This window comes from Hippocampus zosterae, chromosome 17 (assembly GCF_025434085.1).
Source record: "Hippocampus zosterae strain Florida chromosome 17, ASM2543408v3, whole genome shotgun sequence".
Classification (NCBI taxonomy): domain Eukaryota; kingdom Metazoa; phylum Chordata; class Actinopteri; order Syngnathiformes; family Syngnathidae; genus Hippocampus; species Hippocampus zosterae.
The window spans coordinates 11590687-11609530 of NC_067467.1; the positions used below are offsets into that span (position 1 = coordinate 11590687).

The 18844-nt window shown below is 43.1% G+C and overlaps 3 protein-coding genes across 4 annotated transcripts; 2 read left to right on the forward strand and 1 right to left on the reverse strand.

Annotated features, from left to right (window-relative positions):
- Positions 1-252: 252 nt before the first annotated feature.
- LOC127590110 (decapping and exoribonuclease protein-like) lies at positions 253-7192 on the forward strand. Of its 2 annotated transcripts, none has more exons than XM_052049553.1 (7): positions 253-423; positions 1674-1972; positions 4359-4588; positions 4989-5208; positions 5414-5549; positions 5616-5710; positions 6047-7192. In XM_052049553.1, exons 2-7 carry the CDS (start codon positions 1680-1682, stop codon positions 6153-6155), a joined length of 1083 nt encoding a protein of 360 aa, XP_051905513.1. In that variant the 5' UTR covers positions 253-423; positions 1674-1679; the 3' UTR covers positions 6156-7192. The 2 variants fall into 2 exon arrangements, with proteins under 2 accessions (XP_051905513.1, XP_051905512.1); XM_052049552.1 differs by having other exon boundaries at positions 255-423; positions 1674-1984.
- LOC127590115 (peroxisomal membrane protein PMP34) lies at positions 6664-11633 on the reverse strand. Its single transcript, XM_052049558.1, has 9 exons — positions 11367-11633; positions 11213-11273; positions 10773-10839; positions 10535-10689; positions 10308-10424; positions 10079-10224; positions 9373-9468; positions 8427-8509; positions 6664-7857 (listed from the first exon to the last, which is right to left on the reverse strand). The coding sequence occupies exons 1-9, from the start codon at positions 11439-11441 to the stop codon at positions 7710-7712; spliced, it is 948 nt and encodes a 315-aa protein (XP_051905518.1). The 5' UTR covers positions 11442-11633; the 3' UTR covers positions 6664-7709.
- A 385-nt stretch (positions 11634-12018) lies between these two features.
- anks4b (ankyrin repeat and sterile alpha motif domain containing 4B) lies at positions 12019-17135 on the forward strand. The gene is made up of 2 exons (XM_052049544.1): positions 12019-12631; positions 15400-17135. The coding sequence occupies exons 1-2, from the start codon at positions 12471-12473 to the stop codon at positions 16523-16525; spliced, it is 1287 nt and encodes a 428-aa protein (XP_051905504.1). The 5' UTR covers positions 12019-12470; the 3' UTR covers positions 16526-17135.
- Positions 17136-18844: the final 1709 nt, after the last annotated feature.

Sequence of the window (18844 nt, forward strand, 5' to 3'; positions counted from 1 at the left end):
CAAGTTGTCTCACGGAGCAGACCGACAGCGATACAATGGGGACTATTAGGGAGAAGTGATTTCATTCAGCTCATGTGAATTCCTTTTGGATGAATGGGGAAAATAATCTTGTTGTTTTGGGGGGGGTTCAAGTTGTCTCGCAGGGCAAAAAGAGTTTGCTGTTTGTGTGTGTGTGTGTGTGTGTGTGTGTGTGTTTGTGTGTGTGTGTGTGGCGCGCACATGCGTATGTGTGTGTGTTGAAGGGAAAATGGGTGGGGTTTCCTTGGAAAGTGAAACAAACAGTCCCTGAGTCCTGTGGTGTCTTGAATTCATGAGTAATGAAACCAAAACTTCAACTTGAGCAGAAAGAAAACCAAGTGAAGGCAACAAGTCTTGACAGTGCTGTTGGGATCGTCACACTCTCACACTCGGTTCCCGCATAAGGTGAGACTTTTTTTTTATGGCCTTGAATTTGTGTTTGATAGAGCATAAAATTAATCAAATATACTTATTAAGAATTGGTTTCAACAAATAGGCGTGATTGGTTTTTAATGATGTTCTCATTTTATGATTTGATATGATTTACAGACAAATGTTTGGGGTGAAAAGCTCAGAAAATCTGGCAATGAATACTCAGTCGTCGTAAATGTAAGGTCCACTGGTACTGATCCAGGATGTGAAGATGAAAATGCTCGGTTACGATTTAAAGCAGTTGTCCCCAACCCCCGGTCCACGGCCCGGTACCGTTCCCTGGGCCATTTGGTACCGGACTGCACAGAATGGAATAAATAAATTATACGACTTCAGTTTTATTCATTTCAGAATCTGAAAAATCACCGGATCCTCCGTTACATCCGTGTACGGTACATCACTCTTGGCGCAGGTCAAGGCGCGCTTCTCGGTTCCGTAATAGGTTACCGTTAATATGAAACCCAGGAGCTAGCAAAATGAGTCAAAAACAAACGTCTTTGGAAAGTTTGTTTGGGAAGGGTAAAAGGCCCAGCCAGGAGACAAAAGAGGAACCTACAACTTTCAAGACAAAGGCAACATTTAATCGACAGTATCAGGAGTGCGACTTAAAATACGGATTTATCTTAACGGGAGACTTCCACACACCAAACCCACTCTACTGTGCATAACATGCGGCGTCGGTGAGTCATATTTGTCATGCACTTTTTATTTGGTCTCTATCTTATTTTGAAGGCACGTTTGACCGTTACCATAGCGACCAGAGAGCTTTGCGGATAGGACGTTCCTTGTGTCCTATCATGCTTCATTCATGTCCTATCATTTTCATTACAATGCTTCGAAAATACCACACTTTTCATGCAGGTTATATCATATTATTTTGTTGTATTACATTTCAAAGGTCGGTCCCTGCAAATACTGTTTGACATTAAACCGGTCCGTGGGGCAAAAAAGGTTGGAGACCGCTGATTTAAAGCACAGTTATGAGTAAGTAGCTTCAGGATGTTAACTAAACTCACACTTGGACTACAATGCCTCTATTGTTGAACAAAATGATACTTTTATAGGATTTGGGGATGAACCGCAAATGCGCTAAAACCATGACAAGTGAACTTAATTTGACCTCTAAAGTTTGAAATGCACCAGTCCAACTGATCAGTGTGTTTCGATTCTTTACTCTGTAGCCTCCGTTTTTTTTTTTTCATTTGGAGTTCCCTCACTTTCAGACAACAATGTACGCTGCCACTTTGAGTACCAGAAAGGAGCCGTATGAAAGATGCTCGCCTCCGTTCAAAGAGCGAGTGGAGGAGGGTTCCTTCTCCCTCGACACGGAGCGACGATTCCACCACGACAAGAGTCAGATGAGATACTTTGTGGAACCTGACAAGACACCAAATTTTGACCTGAGGAACGGCTACAGTGATCGCTACATAAAGAGAGATGAGAATGTCAGAAAAAATCTGGAACACATCCTGCAATGGATCTTGGCCAACAAGTCGAAACTCATGCAGAGGACGGATGCATCGTACGTGTCGTCGTAAGTTAAGACAGAGATGCCTTGAGATATGAGTGAATATCATGTGAGATATGAGCAGTTGTTCGGCCAATTATTTTTTCCCCCGCTTTAGGCTTGTGGGCATAAATTTTGAGAGATGAGCACTTTTACTCAGAGGTTTACTGTCCAACCCCCCCCCCCCCCCCCCAAAAAAAAAAAATCAATGTATAATGTTGAGGAATGGGAGCTGTCAAATTGCTCTTGGCCCTTCCTTGGTTACAGATTCTTTTATCTCTCTATAAGGTGGAAGAAGACCCAACACCACGTAGTCTTTTCTTCAGTTTATCGCAACGCAACACGAATCGATTCGGGCTCCTGTGAGTCTCAGATTTCATCAGGAAGCCCCGAGCAACTTCAGTCACACGTACATATAGGCATAGTATGTTAATTATGTTAATTAGGGGCGGGCAGTCCTTCCCCTTATGTAAAAATCTGAAACAAAGAAAGTCAAGCAAAGTTCAATGTTGGCATTTTGACAAAGTGCAGACCATATCTGCTGGTTCACAGACCTTGAGACTAGGTTTACTCCTCGAAGGCACTTGGCGGCCTTCAGGGACTTTTACGAAGTGGGAGGCGGAAAGAAGATAGCCAGGTGCTGTTAATCACTCAAGGGGAATTAGGGCCCCAACTTCACCCTACACTCTTTGTTTTAAGTACAAGCAAATGTTCAGGACAGAGACTAGTGTCAATAGTTCTCATAGCAAGATGAAATTCATCAACAATGTTCTACTACTACTTCTAGCGGAATAATTCCTTAACAATAACAACCGTGTTGCTTAAGTCCACATAGCTTCATGTGAACAAGCTATGCAAAACGCCATTGACAGGCTAATGAATAGCATCAGTCTCACGGTGCTTTAACCAACGGATATTTGAATGCAGTAACAACAAATAGTGTACCCATACGGATAATCCAACAACACTCAAAAGCGTATATTCTTTATCATAGGCAAAGACTGACCATCACACAAAGGCCCAACCGGTTAATCAGCTGGACCAGGGGTCCCCAAACTACGACCCGCGGGCCGGTTACGGCCCGTCAGCACATTTGGCCCAGCCCTCTAACCCTCTGATGTCCTCGGGTGAAAATGACCCGTCACTGTGTTAAAAAGACCCCTAACTGCAAACAGCGGTGTCTACAAAATAGTAGTGTAAATAGTACTGCGATTTATCCATTTGTGTTCATATTGTATTTAATTGAAAGATGTTTGTTGGGGTTTTTTTTTCCCTCTTTCTCCTTTCTTCTTTCCACATACATTCTTGCTGCTGGAGGCTGTAAATTTCCCCATTGTGGGACGAATAAAGGATATCTTATCTTACAAGCCTACTGGAACCTACAAAAGGATTATAAGGAAGGAACACAAGAACTTTAAGAGACTGCTCATATGTGTCAGAGAGATTCTGCTCTGACAACTGAGCTGAACTTTTATCTGTTAAGATTGTGCATGGCACAACAGAAAGTTAATGTTCCATGGCTTTTTTTTTCTATGAAGAACCCGGAGAGGGTTATTTAGTTATTATTTATTTCCTGTTTTTTCTGTGAAGAACTCAGAGAGGGTTATTTAGTTATTTGTTTCATTAAGGTTCCGAACGGCCCATTCATGAAAAAACATGTCATGAATAAATAACTTTTTTGGTCCCTTAACATGGTCAACTATAAAAATATGACTCAATACTTTCTCCTCAAGTATTTGTTTAACTTTACAGCTGAGAAAAAATATTAAAAATTGGCCTTGTTTGTTTGTTTGTTTGTTTGTTTTTTGCCCGTGTTTTTTTGGGGGGGGTGTTGAACATCATTATCTTTGTCTTACATTGTAATGAGTTAATGCATAAAATTAAAACATGATAAAATATCGAATATTGTCCAGCTCAGGGGTCCCCAAACCTCCTATGAGGGCCACATAACTTTTCCCTTCTCTGATGGGGGTGTCAGTTTGTAACAGAAAAAGTGTGACGATCGTAGGGGAGCTTAAAAAATGTATTGTTTTCCAGGAAGACACACATAACCAAATAACCCTTTCCAGGTTCTTTACATAAAAAAAGTCAGGAAACAAATAACACTATTAATCTGCAAGAATCAAATTCGGTCAGGCCTGAATTATGAATACGGCTCAATGAAAAGCTGTTACCGTCTCCATGTACATCCTTTATCGCATGTTTTATACTGCCCCCAAGTGGGCAAAGTGACACCAGCACAATGCTTATTGAAGGGAAGCAACTCATTTCAATAGGGAAATATGGTTTTCGGTCACGAGCGAGCTCATAATACCAATTGAACTCGTATTTCAAGGCACCACATAACCCCGACTTTTTGCTTTGACACCAATAACATTTTCCTGTTTTTTTCTCTCCCCAGAGCTTTAGCTGACTTTGACTTCGTAACATCGCGAGGCCGTTTGACCAAAGTTTTATGCACACCTTATGAAGGTCAAACTGAGTGGTCGCTAGCCGTCACCAAGTTCCAAGGAGTATTTTACATCAATGAAGTGGAAACTGAGAATGCTTGCCGGGGCCGACAGAACCGCACTGAGAGTCACGAAGAGAATATATACTGGGGGTACAAGTTTGAGCAGTACATATGCGCAGGTAGGACTTGCACGGTTTGTTATTGGGAGCGTTGGAGTGTTTTTGTTTGCTCAGTAGTACATCACTCAAAAACACATGCTGTAAGTGAAATCAGCAGCATGGACACCCCCTTTCTAAATACCTCGCATAAAAAAATGCCCTAGGCATGTTTTTATAGAATTTATGGCATTTTTTTAGGTTCTTTTAAACAGACATGAGATAAACACATTTAAATGGAAGAGCTCAAGAGCAATCGATAACACGAAAATATTGTACAAACAGTGCATTCTGCTGACAGAAAACAAATCTGGATTTTAGCCATAATTTATATTTATTTATTTTTAGTAATTATTATTCAGTTGCTCAACACTGACCATGACCATTTTAGCAACAACAGTGACTATTTTTCCAACCCTCAAAGACAAAGTTGACGGCGAACCTGATTCGACTGGCGTGGTCAACTCCAATGAGGCCTTCTACAGCGTGGTCCGAACTCGTCTTTCGGACCACAGGCTGCTGTACTCCGGCGAGGTGGACTGCCGGGACAAAGATCCGAAAGCTCCGGCTCCTCCTGCCTGCTATGTGGAGCTCAAGACATCAGGAGAGATGCACACAGAAAAACAGCGGAGCAAGTTCCACAGGTTGGTTCAGAATAATCGCAGAGGTGCCACTAAATCAGATTTGCATTCAACTCTCACTGCAAATCGCAAGTCTTGACTTTTAGATTGATATCAAGGATGAAGGATGTCATCTGACACAAGTGTACTTTAACCTCGATAGAACAAGACAACACTTTGAGATTTAGTGACCTCTTGTGAGTGGTCTCTGGGATTTTCTTCTCATCAGGTTCAAGCTGCTCAAGTGGTGGGCACAATCTTTCCTCCTCGGAGTACCTCGTATCGTGGCCGGCTTCAAGAATGACGACGGGCTTGTGGTGTCCGTGCGGACTTATCAAACTGCCGAAATTCCACAGCTGGTTCAGGTATACAGTACTTCTTGTTTTATAGGAAAGGCAGGCCCACAATGTGCTTTTTTGTCTTTTGTGCAGGGTGAGTACTTGGGTTGGAAGCCAGAAGTCTGCATGAACTTCTGCAGCGACTTCCTGTCTTTTGTCAAGCGTGTGGTGATCGAAGACGATCCTCAGTGAGTTCCCAGTTCAAGTACTTTCTTTCACTTGTGTGAATGCTGAATCGCTGGCACCAGGCCGAAAAAAAATCCTGTCAAAATTTGGTCTGTTGTCACTGATATTGCTTGTAAGTGCACGTGTGTGTCCAATTATCATTACAGATTGTGCCTAACTACAGGGCACGACGTAAAGTCCTCATTCATTTTATTCTCAAATTCTACATAACGGTACCTAATTCGATGATATCACTGTGCAGTCGGCTCTTCAGCATTCACATCAAATTTCTTCAGAAATAGCATGATCCAGTTATTTTTTTCCCTCTCTATTCAAACTATTCATATCTGGTCTTCCAGCGTGGTGTATCTGTTCTCCCGGAAAGCACTCAGTGACGTGACCTTCACTGTACACAGGAACTCCTCTTATTCCTTCCTGCCTGACTGGTATGTGAAGGAAATGAGCTAAAGGGAATCACACCAACTTCATTTCATCCTAATCGAAACGATGCATGCAAAATAACAAAGTTGAACCGCCATCAAATTTGCGATGCTTTGTGGCTGACAAGTCAAAGCAATTTTTTTCCCATATGAAAATCATGTTAAGTGAATGAATTCTAGGATGTCGCTGCCGCAATCTTAAAACCTTTATTAACAGTACAAATGGTCTTACCTGTCGTGTCATTCGAAAACGAGTTAACCGCTGTAGTATAAAGTCAAACTACTCACCTGACAGAAGCGTAATGCAGAGTGTAGGATTGTGTGATCGATTTTCAATTTGAATTGATGTTGAATGATGAAACAAAATGTATCTGTCAGCAGTCACCATTTAGGTGACATCGCTTTTATCAATTGGCTGTGGTATTCGTTTTTGTTACGCTTTCAATCTGTGTATCAGTATGTACGATGAAATAAAAACTCCTGAGGAAATAGTGTGTTGTCCTTCTTCCAAGCTACGAAGCAGACCACCATTCTCAGAATTGTGTAAGATTTTTATTTATTTATTATTATTAAACCTTGTATTACTACAACAGTACAAAGTGATTTGGTAAGATAATTAATTTAAGGCAATATACAGGATACTTTCAAATATTACCAAACAAGTGAAAATGGCTTCATGTAATAGTTGCATGATGAGTTATTTTCAGGTAACCATAGCACCCAATTGATATGAGCCTGCGTCATGTCTGACTTTCGACAAATTAATTGTGTCCGGCTCACTTTCTGCACCACAGGCACTTGTTCATGCCACCAACAGCAATGGTGTGCTTTTGAAGAGGTTAACACTTGGCAATGACATTCACAATCGAACCAAGGCGGCACATTGGACTCTCTTTCACATAATGTTGTATGAATAATGTGTGTTTTTCTTCTTGCAACCGATGACCCGGTTCAATGGGTCATTTCTAGATAGGAATGATTCAAGAACATTGTAAAAGCTGTGTTGGACAAGCATACGTCCTTTTTCCAGATCCTTTCTCTTCACTAGGGGACGTGTTGGAGCGACAGGCTTTTTAAAAAAAATATATGATGAAACTGCATTTTACTGGTCTTTGCGTTTTACCACCTGCGTCAGTTCCAGTGACAATCACTGGCAGCAATGTTCATGAGGACTGTTGATATAAAATGCCACTGTGTCAATAAAGCTGTCTAAACAGCAGTTAACATATTTTTTTCCCCTTTGGTCATTAATTCAGAGTCACACACAACTTTGGTTAAATTAAAAATCACATTTTCAACTTCCAAATCCTATTAAGACGAATAGTGATCTTCGGCATCCCCTGAAATTCAAAACTGGATAAGAACTGGTTCGGTAGAGGCCCTTTTTGAGGTAAATTGTTGTTAGTTATTTAAATCTCGTGAGCTGGTTGACTGTGGTAACCAAACTTGATCTGTTTAATGTACTCCACCCCCTTCTGGTTAATGTGCATCATTGAGCAGAGACTTGGAAGCTGTGTCAGTCCCACTTTTCAGTGCATCCACACCTGGCACGGCGGGATTTGTACTGCAAGTGACTACCTACTCATTGCTTCAGCTTCCTATGCAGGCCCATGAGCTTGAAGGTGGCGGCGGTGATCTTCTCGTACACGACGAACATGAGGGCGGCTGTTAGCACTGTCTGAAGCAGCTTGGCCTCCAGGCCTTTGTACAGCCCCAGAACGCCGTGCTTCCTGTCACGAATGGAACACGCGGTTTTTTTAATGAACCACCAGCCATCATACACGGACCGGTAATCCAAATATGATCTGGACTTTAGACTGATCCTCAATAATTTAGCTCCTGTCGCAGTTCAACCTAGATTCCAGTTGGAGGATGATTATTATGAGATTTTTCCACAAATGAAAACAGTCGCTAAATGCCAGAATATAATATCTGTGATAAACTTGATCAAATAATCCACGGATCAAGAACGACACCACGTTATTCACACTAACTGTCCTAGTTTGTGAAAATGAATGATGATGTGATTGGTCAATTAATGAGCAGAGCTATATCCCGTGTTATAAGAGGGTGTGCGCACTTCTGCAAACACAATATCTCGGTTTACTTTTACTTCCACTCCAAGGTGGGTTTTTTTTTTCATGAATGGCTGTATCGTGGGCAGGCACGACAATTGTTGTGAAAAGTGCTAGGCAAATAAAGACTATTTTATTTTACTGTATTATATTAACAAAACAGTAATCAAAATGGATGAAGAGACAAAGCAGGTTTGTCGGTGTGTCTTAAGAGCAGCACTTACTGAATTCGTTCCATCAGCAAGGAGAAAATACTTGCCAGGCTTCCCATCAGGCTGCCCTTGCCATCACCTTTGTACTGGCCAAACTGATAAGACAAGAAACCGAAGCAAAATCTACCGTGGCCCCAGAGGTACGAAAATGGACAAAATACAAAATTTAATATTCAAAATGACAAATGTGCACAATACAAATTTATGAAATGTTTCAGTTCAAAGGGGTGGTTAACTGTAGAATGCCCTTATGTGAACAATCACAAAATAATAACAATTAGTTACAATACATGGGATACGCAATAATCGATTGATATTGATGAAAATATTACTTGAAACGGTAGAATTGCTCTGTGAATTTTCTGAAATTACTGTTTCAAAAGTGGAATTATGGATGGAACTCAACTTCCCCGAGCTAACATCATGTTTGTTCCTCCTTGGGTGGCAAACTCGAGGAGAAGGAATAAGCAGCACCTATACTGGTGGCTACCAAGTAGTGCAGTCTATTTTGCCTGTGATCCATCCATTTTCCGAACCGCTTAATCCTCACTAGGGTCGCGGGGGGTGCTGGAGCCTATCCCACCTACACCCGCCTACACCCTGAATTGGTTGCCATCCAAACGCAGGGCACACAGAGACGAACAACCATGCGCCCTCACACTCACACCTAGGGACAATTTAATGTGTTCAAATAGCCTGCCATGTATGTTTTTGGAACGTGGGGGGGAAACCGGAGCACCCGGAGAAAACCCACGCAGGCCCGGGGAGAACATGCAAACTCCACACAGGGAGGCCAGAGCTGGAATTGAACCCGGGGATTTGATACCTCTGAATTGTTAAGTCGACGTGCTAACCACTGGACTACCGCCTCAGATTCAATTAATCAATAAATTGATTAAACTCCCAACTAAGCAAAGAGCAAACAATCACAAAATCCAACACATAATCCAGTACTTACCCTGAGTATGGCTTGAACTGTCTGCAGTGGATACGTGGCGGTGGTTGCGATGGCTTTGGCAACAGCTCCGATGAGGAAGATCTCTGCAGATGATATCTGTGGAAGAGTGCCAGCGCAGTCATCATAATATCCATCCGTTATCCGAGCCACTTCTCCTCACAAGGGTCGCGGGCTTGCTGGGGCATATGTGCCGTCTTCGGGCAGTAGGTGGCGTACACCCTGAACTGGTTGCTGAACAATTACAGGCCAAACAACCATTCACACTTACACTTGGGGACAATTTTAGAGTGTTCACTTAACCTACAATGCATGTTCCTGGAATGTGGGAGGAAACCGAAGTACTCGGAGAAAGCCCATGCAGGCACGGAGAGAACATGCCCACACAGGAACGCCAGAGCCTGGAATCAAAACCAGTTGACAGGTGTGCCACTGCCATCAAAATAATTTCATTTGATAATCTTTTTCATGATATTAGGAACTAATGGAGAAAGACGTCAGCCCATTTCGAGCATATATATGCAGGAAAATTAATGAAATCCTTTTTAAGTTGATAACTTAAAGAGGAGAAAAGGACCCTTGAAATCCTCACCCAAGGCTTGATCTTTTGTCATGTTTCCAGTAATCCTGTTTAAAGTTTGAAGTAATAAAGTGCATTTTCTGAAATCCAAAGTCTTATTTATTCACTTGTTTTGGAGTTTATGCTCACCTTCCTGCCACCTTTTCCTGCCCCCCTCTTCATGGACTCATAGAACATGAACTGCACAGCTGGGTTTAAGACGAGGATGAGCGAGGGCAGCATGCCGTTCCACAGCGTCGCCACCCCTTCGTTCGCTATAATCTGGGAGAACGCATCTAAAGAACGAAAAGCACAGAAAAAAATACTAACCCTCCGTCTCACAGGAAAGGTTTGATTAGAAGTTGACAGCTACACACACCAAAAATGCCCTTGTAGTGTGTCTGATGAAGGTCCTCATTTCTGAATTTGGCCCCCTGGAGCTTCAGACGAGTGTTGACCACCCACATGGGCGTTGTTAGTACCACATTCACCGCGCCTGCATAAGCAACAGCGACAATTGGTTTCCATTGACACAATTATAGTTTCGGCATGGGACAAATTCATTTGACAGTATTTCCCAGCATCACAGAGTGGATTGCGTTTCACCTGATATGATGCCCATGAGCAGGTCTTTGCCCAGTCTCGACTGCTGCGGCCCTGTGACCGTCAGCCTTTTCAGTGTGTTGAAGGTGTAGAAGTAGACAAAGTTGGAGCAGCAGAGGCTGGAGATGACTGGGAACCAGCCTCTGTACAAAGCCAGCCTGTAACATGTCATTCACAGGGTGTGTGTGGTCAGTCATCTGTGCACATCACCAGCACAGGACCAAGCCATTTGCATACTTACATGCCTTCTTCCTGTGCTATCTCGGCTAGGATGACCGGTGTGGATTTGGACTTTCTATTCTCATCAACTACAAAAACAAAAAAAATAAAAAAACAACACTATGTGTTAGTTGGTCCGATCCATTTCATCATGAGAAGCTAAATTCTTAAACCACATACTATGTAGCCCACTATGTTCTCCAATCTGGCCTGCTGAGCATTGACATTATCGTTAGCCGAATAGCATACTAGTCAGTTTTAAACAATAGTTTTTATTAACATTAACAAAGTTTTTAACAAGGAAAACAAGAAAAAAAATACATCAAATTCAACAAACGAGTCACTTTGATTCAACCTTTGTTCGTAATGTGTTCTTTAATAAGGAAAAGCTTCTACAGCCCTTCAATAGTCATTAGCAGTGATTTATTTTTGTTTGTGTCTGTCTTTTCAAGGGGAACTAACCCTGCAGTCTACTTTTCGCTGTGTCCAAAGGGAAAAAGGTGGTCATTGCTGTCACGCTGCCCTGAAATAACAAATAAAATTACCGAGATTCAGTTGAAAGTTACGAACGGTAGTATTGACGTCTTGCTATCGTACTTCTCTTTCTTCCACTCACCATTGCACCTGCCACAGCGTGAACCAGAGTCTCGTAGGACAGCAGGGCGACCGGCGAACTTCCATTAACGGACATATTGATAGCCTCTTCCCGGTCACGGCACACGGTTTGTGCGGCAAGAACTTCGAGTCTTAACCGTCTGGCTTGCTGAGTAATAGTAGTTCGGAGTCAAACATTCACGTGGGAATGCCAAACTGCCACATTAGAAGAACCAGGAAATAACGCCGTTGTTAACTCCCCCATTCATTTGGCTTCCGCATTCCTTCTTCGTGGTGCGCACAAGACTACTTACGAGCGCCATCTGCCAGTTTACGAGGCAATTACACCACATCAATGTTAAACTACCTGGCAGAGATAGATAGATAGATAGATAGATAGATAGATAGATAGATAGATAGATAGATAGATAGATAGATAGATAGATAGATAGATAGATAGATAGATAGATAGATAGATAGATAGATAGATAGATAGATAGATAGATAGATAGATAGATAGATAGATAGATAGATAGATAGATAGATAGATAGATAGATAGATAGATAGATAGATAGATAGATAGAAACATTACAAACAGTACAACAAGGGGGGAAATCAAGCATTGATTTATTGATTTTTACTCAGGGAATTATGGTATGATAAATTATTGCTCAATTATGCTACAGTAATATTTGTGTAGGTATTTCAATTCCCTCATCAAGGGTGGGCAAAAATTTGCCAGGACTACATTTAATATGTAAAGTGGTTAAATGGACCAAGTCATTTGTAGCAAAAGATATCAATAAAAACTAATATTATACATTTAAAATGAAGAACACATTTTAATCAACCAATTTAATGGAGGAAATCATGACCATTTATTGCAGCTGTCATAGAAGAGATAAGCACTGTAGAATGGAATCAGTAAAGCAGGCCTGCAGCAGGCTAATTGCCACAAAATGGGAGGTTTGTGCACTGGACTGGACTTTGCCATTGTTTTATGGCTCTGAGCTGCTGACATGTTGACGCCCTGTTTGCGCTCACTTGGTCTGAAGGCTTTGTGCTCCTGAGGAAGGTGAAGAATTTGTTTCTGCTCTCTCTTTGTCTTCCTAGGAGAGGACAGCCATGTCTCGCTACCACAAAGCGGCCATTGACGGTTACCTGGACCTTTTGAAGGAGGCCACCAGGAAGGACCTAAACTCTCCGGATGAAGATGGCATGACGCCCACTCTGCTGGCTGCTTTTCATGGACATTTGGATGCGCTCCAGCTCATATGCAGCAGAGGGTGAGAATTGTTCTGTAACTTCTTCATCTCCTCTTGGATTCATTTGCAGAATATGTGTGCCTTATAGATTTGTTTGGATCATAAATGAAGTGTAATGGGTGAGTTTAGATCATTTAAATCTATAACCTAAATCATTTAAACCTAACTGGACTCCTCAAATGTTCTCATTAATCATTTTCTGAACAGAAATAATGTAACAGGGCTTGGTGAGATGGCATTAAAGTGTTATCTCAGTTTATTTTCCCCAAAAGTTGATTTGAATCATATTTACTTTGGCTAATAGAAAAACCAAAAGATACCTTGTTATTAAAAACAATTCATGCTTTCTGTTTTCCCCTTTATGGGATTTCTTTGCTCGTTTACAATTTGCTTTATTACTGCTGACACGAAACACACCCTTTTTATTTGTTTCCTCGTGTACAATTTGCTTTATTATTGCTGATACGAAACACACACTTTTGTGTGTGTGTGTGTGTGTGTGTGTGTGTGTGTGTTCAATCACACTAATAGCTTTTTCAGAAGTCGGAAAAGTCTGTAAATATAGTTTTACCAAACTGCGAAATGATCAACACTGACTCTGCTTTTGCAAACAGGTTTCACCGATTGCTGCCATGTTTTTAGTGTAATCAGTGTATGTCAGTGCGAATGTGCAAAAATGAATCATTTTACTAGTGCTGCAACATGAGTCACTCACACATTAACATTCCACTATGGTTGTCAAAACCAAACCAAAACGTTGATCCAATTTCGTGGCAACACTCTTATCAGCTGGGCCAAATATTTCAGCAAGGGAAAAAGAAAAACAAAAGAATCCTTTATTCACCCCAAAACACCCCCTTCTCCAGCCCTCATTAGACACCACAAAAGAGCCTGGTCACTAACTAGCACATCATTCTCATTGTCAATCTTCCCAATGAAAGGCAAGACTCGCTTCAATAACGTGGCCAGAAATAATTGTCGCATTATCCATGACATGCACAGCAGTTGCTGCTGTCATGACTTTTTATTACTGGAACAGTGAGGCGCACCTGTTGAGGACTTTACATCTTAATGGATTACCAATTTATCTTGCCTGTGTTTGATTTCCAAATGATTTTGTTGGCCTTGTCATGCAATCACCACATTTTTAACATTTGTAGCTATGATGGTCAGAGTTGAATCAATTCAGATTTTCATAGCTCATGCAAATTTGATAATCGTAGAGTCAACCTCGACTATTCGATGACATCACTATTATTTTCAGTAACTTTACCCAGTAATTTTTTTCCCGCATTTAGACAATTTAACTCATTCACTCCCAAAGACGTTTTTAAACGTCTTTTCAGACTTGGTCTGGAATTGGCTGGTACTGAATGAGTTGAGGACTTTCAGAACCCAAATAACTGTAATACTAATTCACATCACACAACTACAAGGGTTTCTCCTGACTTAAGTACTGCGGTTTAAAAACGGAAGGTTTTTATTCAGTCATGTATAGTAAGGACCATGCACTTGTCTTATGTGGTTTGTTGCTATCATTTTAAATGTTCTGAGGCGCCTGTGAGGCGGTGAAGGTTATTAAGGGGATTTGTGATTGGTTGAGTGAATCAGGGGGTGTGGCCGGTGAATGATGAGCATGAGTGTGTGTCTCTGGCTGTCTGCTGGAAAAAACATTGAGTGAAAAAGAATGTTTGTGTGTGTGTGTGTGTGTTTATTCCTTTCGACAACAAAGAGGTTGTTGAAACTGCTCGTTGCATCATCAAAGCATCCTCTGTCTGTTATAAGACAAGTGTTTAGTGTAAATGACAGCTGACATTAGGATATCGGTTGTTTCTTAGCTAGCGGTACACATCTGTTAGTTCATAGCACTTGTACTGTTGTATTTGAGGCTGGACCTGCATATACAGCATACCTGTCAACTCATACGGTTTAGCCATAGTTCATACGGATTTTGTGGTGTATCTTACGGATATGGCCGTATCGCACAAATCATACAGATTATGAAAATTTCTGACAGGTAGTTCCGTTTGCTTTTGCCCAGACCGGTGCTCGTCTACTCGAATGCTTTCATTTCCGGAATACAACTCTGAACACAGTAATGCCAAGTAGAATGATGATTAGACATTAACCAGACATTGTATTATGGAGATCTACAATAAATATCATTGAACATTTCGTGGGGGGTTTTCTGTGCCGTTATTTTGACATAAAATGCTTTGGTATGTTACGAGGATTTTTTGCTCTTTATACGGATTTTTTTGGTAGTTTATACAGTTTGGCGCTCTGAAAAGTTGACAGGTATGATACAGTATAAGTGACCGTGCTACGGTTACATTTCAGTGAAAAATTTATACATGCTTGAGGGATGGACACGTCAGCAGTTGCTTTCAGGACAGGGTCGGTGTTTATACCACAACACATGATTGGGGATTAAACAACTTCAAGCTTCAACCGTCGGTGCATAATCGACTGTCACCAACTAGTCGAAGTGTCGAGTAGTTGCTGCGTTCAGTCATTAGTTTTCAAAAACATGGACGTTAAGTTTATTGATGCCTCCAAATGACGTGCCAATCTGAGTTTTAATGGGTTTTTTTTGGTCTCATTGTGCTCTCTGACTGACTGTCAGTCCACAGTGTGCCTGTACCCGCCCCCTCAAAGACAGCTGGGATAGGCTCCAGCCCACACATGACCCTATTGACCAAAAGTGGTATCGAAAATGGATGGGTGGATGGATAACGTGGAATAATGATTACTATACAAGTAATAGGAAGGTGTTTTGTGTGTGATAGGGGAGACCCCAACAGAAGTGACATCTGGGGAAACACACCGCTGCACCACGCCGCCGCCAACGGCCACATGCACATCCTCAGCTTCCTCGTTAGTTTCGACGCCAACCTGTTCGCGCTGGACAACGAGCTGCACACTGCGATGGACGTGGCTGCTTCGCGGGACCGCATGGAGTGCGTGCGCTTCTTGGATGCCGCCGCCTCTCAGCAGACCAATCAGAATCCAAAGAGAGTCGTCCGGTTAAAGAAAGAGGCCAGTAAGGAAGCGGAGAAACGGGTGAAACTTTGTGAGAAGGTGAAGCGGAGACACCAAAGCAAGATGGATAAGATGTACCGCGGGACGGATGCCTCGGGGGCCGGTTCAGATCCGAGCGACACCTCGACCTTGTCGAGCGTTGGCACCGTGACTGGCATCAATGAGCAGTTTTCCAAACTCATCGCCTCTGACAAATCTGACTCCCTGACAGCCAGGGTGAAAGGAACACTGCAAAAGAAACTTGGGAAAAAAGAAAAGGGCACTCTGCAGAGATCTGCGGGAGATGGGAACGTCATTTTCCTCAAACAGGAGGACCCAGCGTCGGAGAATCCGGAATTTTTGGATGTTTTCAACGAGCAGGACGAGAGCATGCTCGAAGATGAAAAAGAGGCCAGCTACGGGAATGATGACGAATTAGGCCAAGTCAAACAATCCATCTTCAACAGGCCCGGCCTGGGTGGTCTTATTTTCATGAAGAGGATGAGCATGGACACAGAGGACATCACCAGTGGGAACAACGAGAACCTTGGCTACCTCGTTCAGAATCAAACGATCGAGGGAGAGGAAGACTCTTCTGGCCTGGAGGCCAACGTCGACGCGGAGGTCCCGTGGGAACAGGACGATCTGGGCCTGGATGACGATGAAGAGGAAACATCTCCACTTGATGCATTCTTGTCATCTGTCTCCTTGCCCGAATTTGCCCTGGCATTCACCAGAGAGCACCTGGACCTGGAGGCGCTCATTCTCTGCTCCGACGAAGACCTTAAAAGCATTCGCATCCAGTTGGGGCCACGCAAGAAGATCCTGGAAGCTGTTGCGCGTCGTAAGAATGCGCTGGAGAGACCGGGTGTTATGGGAGACAGCTGCCTTTAATAAACTCAATAAAACATGACACTTCCAATTTGTTGTTTGATGTACTGCACAAAAGGTGATTCAGTGATCAAACAAAAATATCTCGTGTGCGAGAAAGGCCTTGCACGCGCCAAGCTTTCGATCATTGCCAACAGCGTTTCAAAATATCCATACTGTCTCCTTATTCTTCCCCGTTTGGTCTTCTTTGTGGCCATCCGCTTCATTCTTGACAATCGCTCCATGTTTTTGTGGTTCAATTAACCAATAATAGAGTACAATATATATATACAATGTTGGGCCTCAAAACCCAATACAGAGTTACAGTTTTTCCATTGCAGTGTGCCGGTAAGTGTGTGGTACTCAGTCGCTTGGTGCGGCGTGATGAGTCATTGAGTGTATTTTCTTGTCAATTGTTCAGTACAGTCACTGTGAACATGTACAGCAGGCCTCATGCAATTACCGGTACTGTCTCCATGTTTGAGTCAGCCATTAGGAAATGGAGTATAAACCTGTCTCTTCAAGTCAAATTCAAATATTAACAGAAATGTGTTCATTTAATGATTGGATCAATACACCTGTAAAACATTCATATTGTGGACAATTTCTTTTAATCAATAAATTGTTAATTTGACTTTCTTTGGCTGTTTTGGAGTGTAGCACTGTTTCAGAAGGCCTCAGTATTATGTGTGAAAGATATAGAAAAGAGATCCAAAACTGAGCTCTTGTGATACCATATTTCAAATAAATACTGTGGATAACTTCAGGTGAGGCGGCCCGGTAGTCCAGTGGTTAGCACGTCGACTTCACTGTGCAGAGGTACCGAGTTCGATTCCAGCTCCAGCCTTCCTCTGTGGACTTTTTATGTTCTCCCCTTGCCTTCGTGGGTTTTCTCCAGGTGTTGCGGTTTGCTCCCACTTTCCAAACACATGCCTGACAGCCTGATTGAGCACACTAAATTGTCCCTAGCTGTAAGTGTGAGCGTGCATGTTTGTTTGTCTCTGTGTGCCCTGAGATTGGCTGGCAACTGGTTCGGGGTGTCCCCCGCCTGCTGCCTGAAGATGGCAGGGATAGGCTCCAGCACCCCCCTCGATCCTAGTTAGGATTAAGCGGTTCGCTGAATGAATGAATGAACTTCAGGTGATTGGTCGAGTGACCTGTGACTTAAAGGGCGGCAGGTTTGAATTGCTGTCGAAAAGTAACATTTCCCTGTGTATCTACTTTAACATTTTGTAGGGGTTAAAAGGCTAATAGGACACAGCCATCCATTGTTGCTTTTTTGCTGCCATTTTATGAACATGACAAAAAAAAATCATTTCAAACATGCCAATAAAAATTAAAAACACAGGAACGTGGCCATCTATCTATCCATCCATCCATCCATCCATCCATCATCTACCGCTTATCCGGGGCCGGGTCGCGGGGGCAACAGCTTTAGCAGGGAAGCCCAGACTTCCCTCTCCCTAGCTACTTCTTCCAGCTCTCCCCGGGGGATCCCGAGTCGTTCCCAGGCAAGCTGGGTGACATAGTCTCTCCAGCGTGTCCTGGGTCTTCCTCGGGGTCTCCTCCCGGTGGGACATGACCGGAACACCTCACCGGGGAGGCGCTCAGGAGGCATCCGAATCAGATGCCCAAGCCACCTCATCTGGCTCCTCTCGATGTGGAGGAGAAGCGGCTCGACTCTGAGCCCCTCCCGGATGACTGAGCTTCTCACCTTATCTCTAAGGGAGAGCCCGGACACCCTGCGGAGAAAACTCATTTCAGCCGCTTGTATCCGGGATCTCGTTCTTTCGGTCACGACCCATAGCTCGTGACCATAGGTGAGGGTTGGGACGTAGATCGACCGGTAAATTGAGAGCTTCGCCCTTTGGCTCAGCTCCTTCTTCACCACGACAGACCGATACAACGTCCGCATCACAGCAGACGCTGCACCGATCCGCCTGTCGATCTCCCGCTCCCTCCTACCCCCACTCGTGAACAAGACCCCAAGATACTTGAACTCCTCCACTTGGGGTAAGATCTCCTCCCCGACCCGGAGGGGGCACTCCACCCTTTTCCGACTGAGGACCATGGTTTCAGATTTGGAGGTGCTGATTTTCATCCCAACCGCTTCACACTCGGCTGCGAAACGCTCCAGTGAGAGTTGGAGAGCCCCGTTTGAAGGAGCTAACAGCACCACATCATCTGCAAAAAGCAGGGATGTAATACTGAGGCCCCCAAAACGGACCCCCTCAACGCTTCGGCTGCGCCTAGAAATTCTGTCCATAAAGGTTAGGAACAGAATCGGCGACAAAGGGCAGCCTTGGCGGAGTCCTACCCTCACTGGAAACGATTCCGACTTAC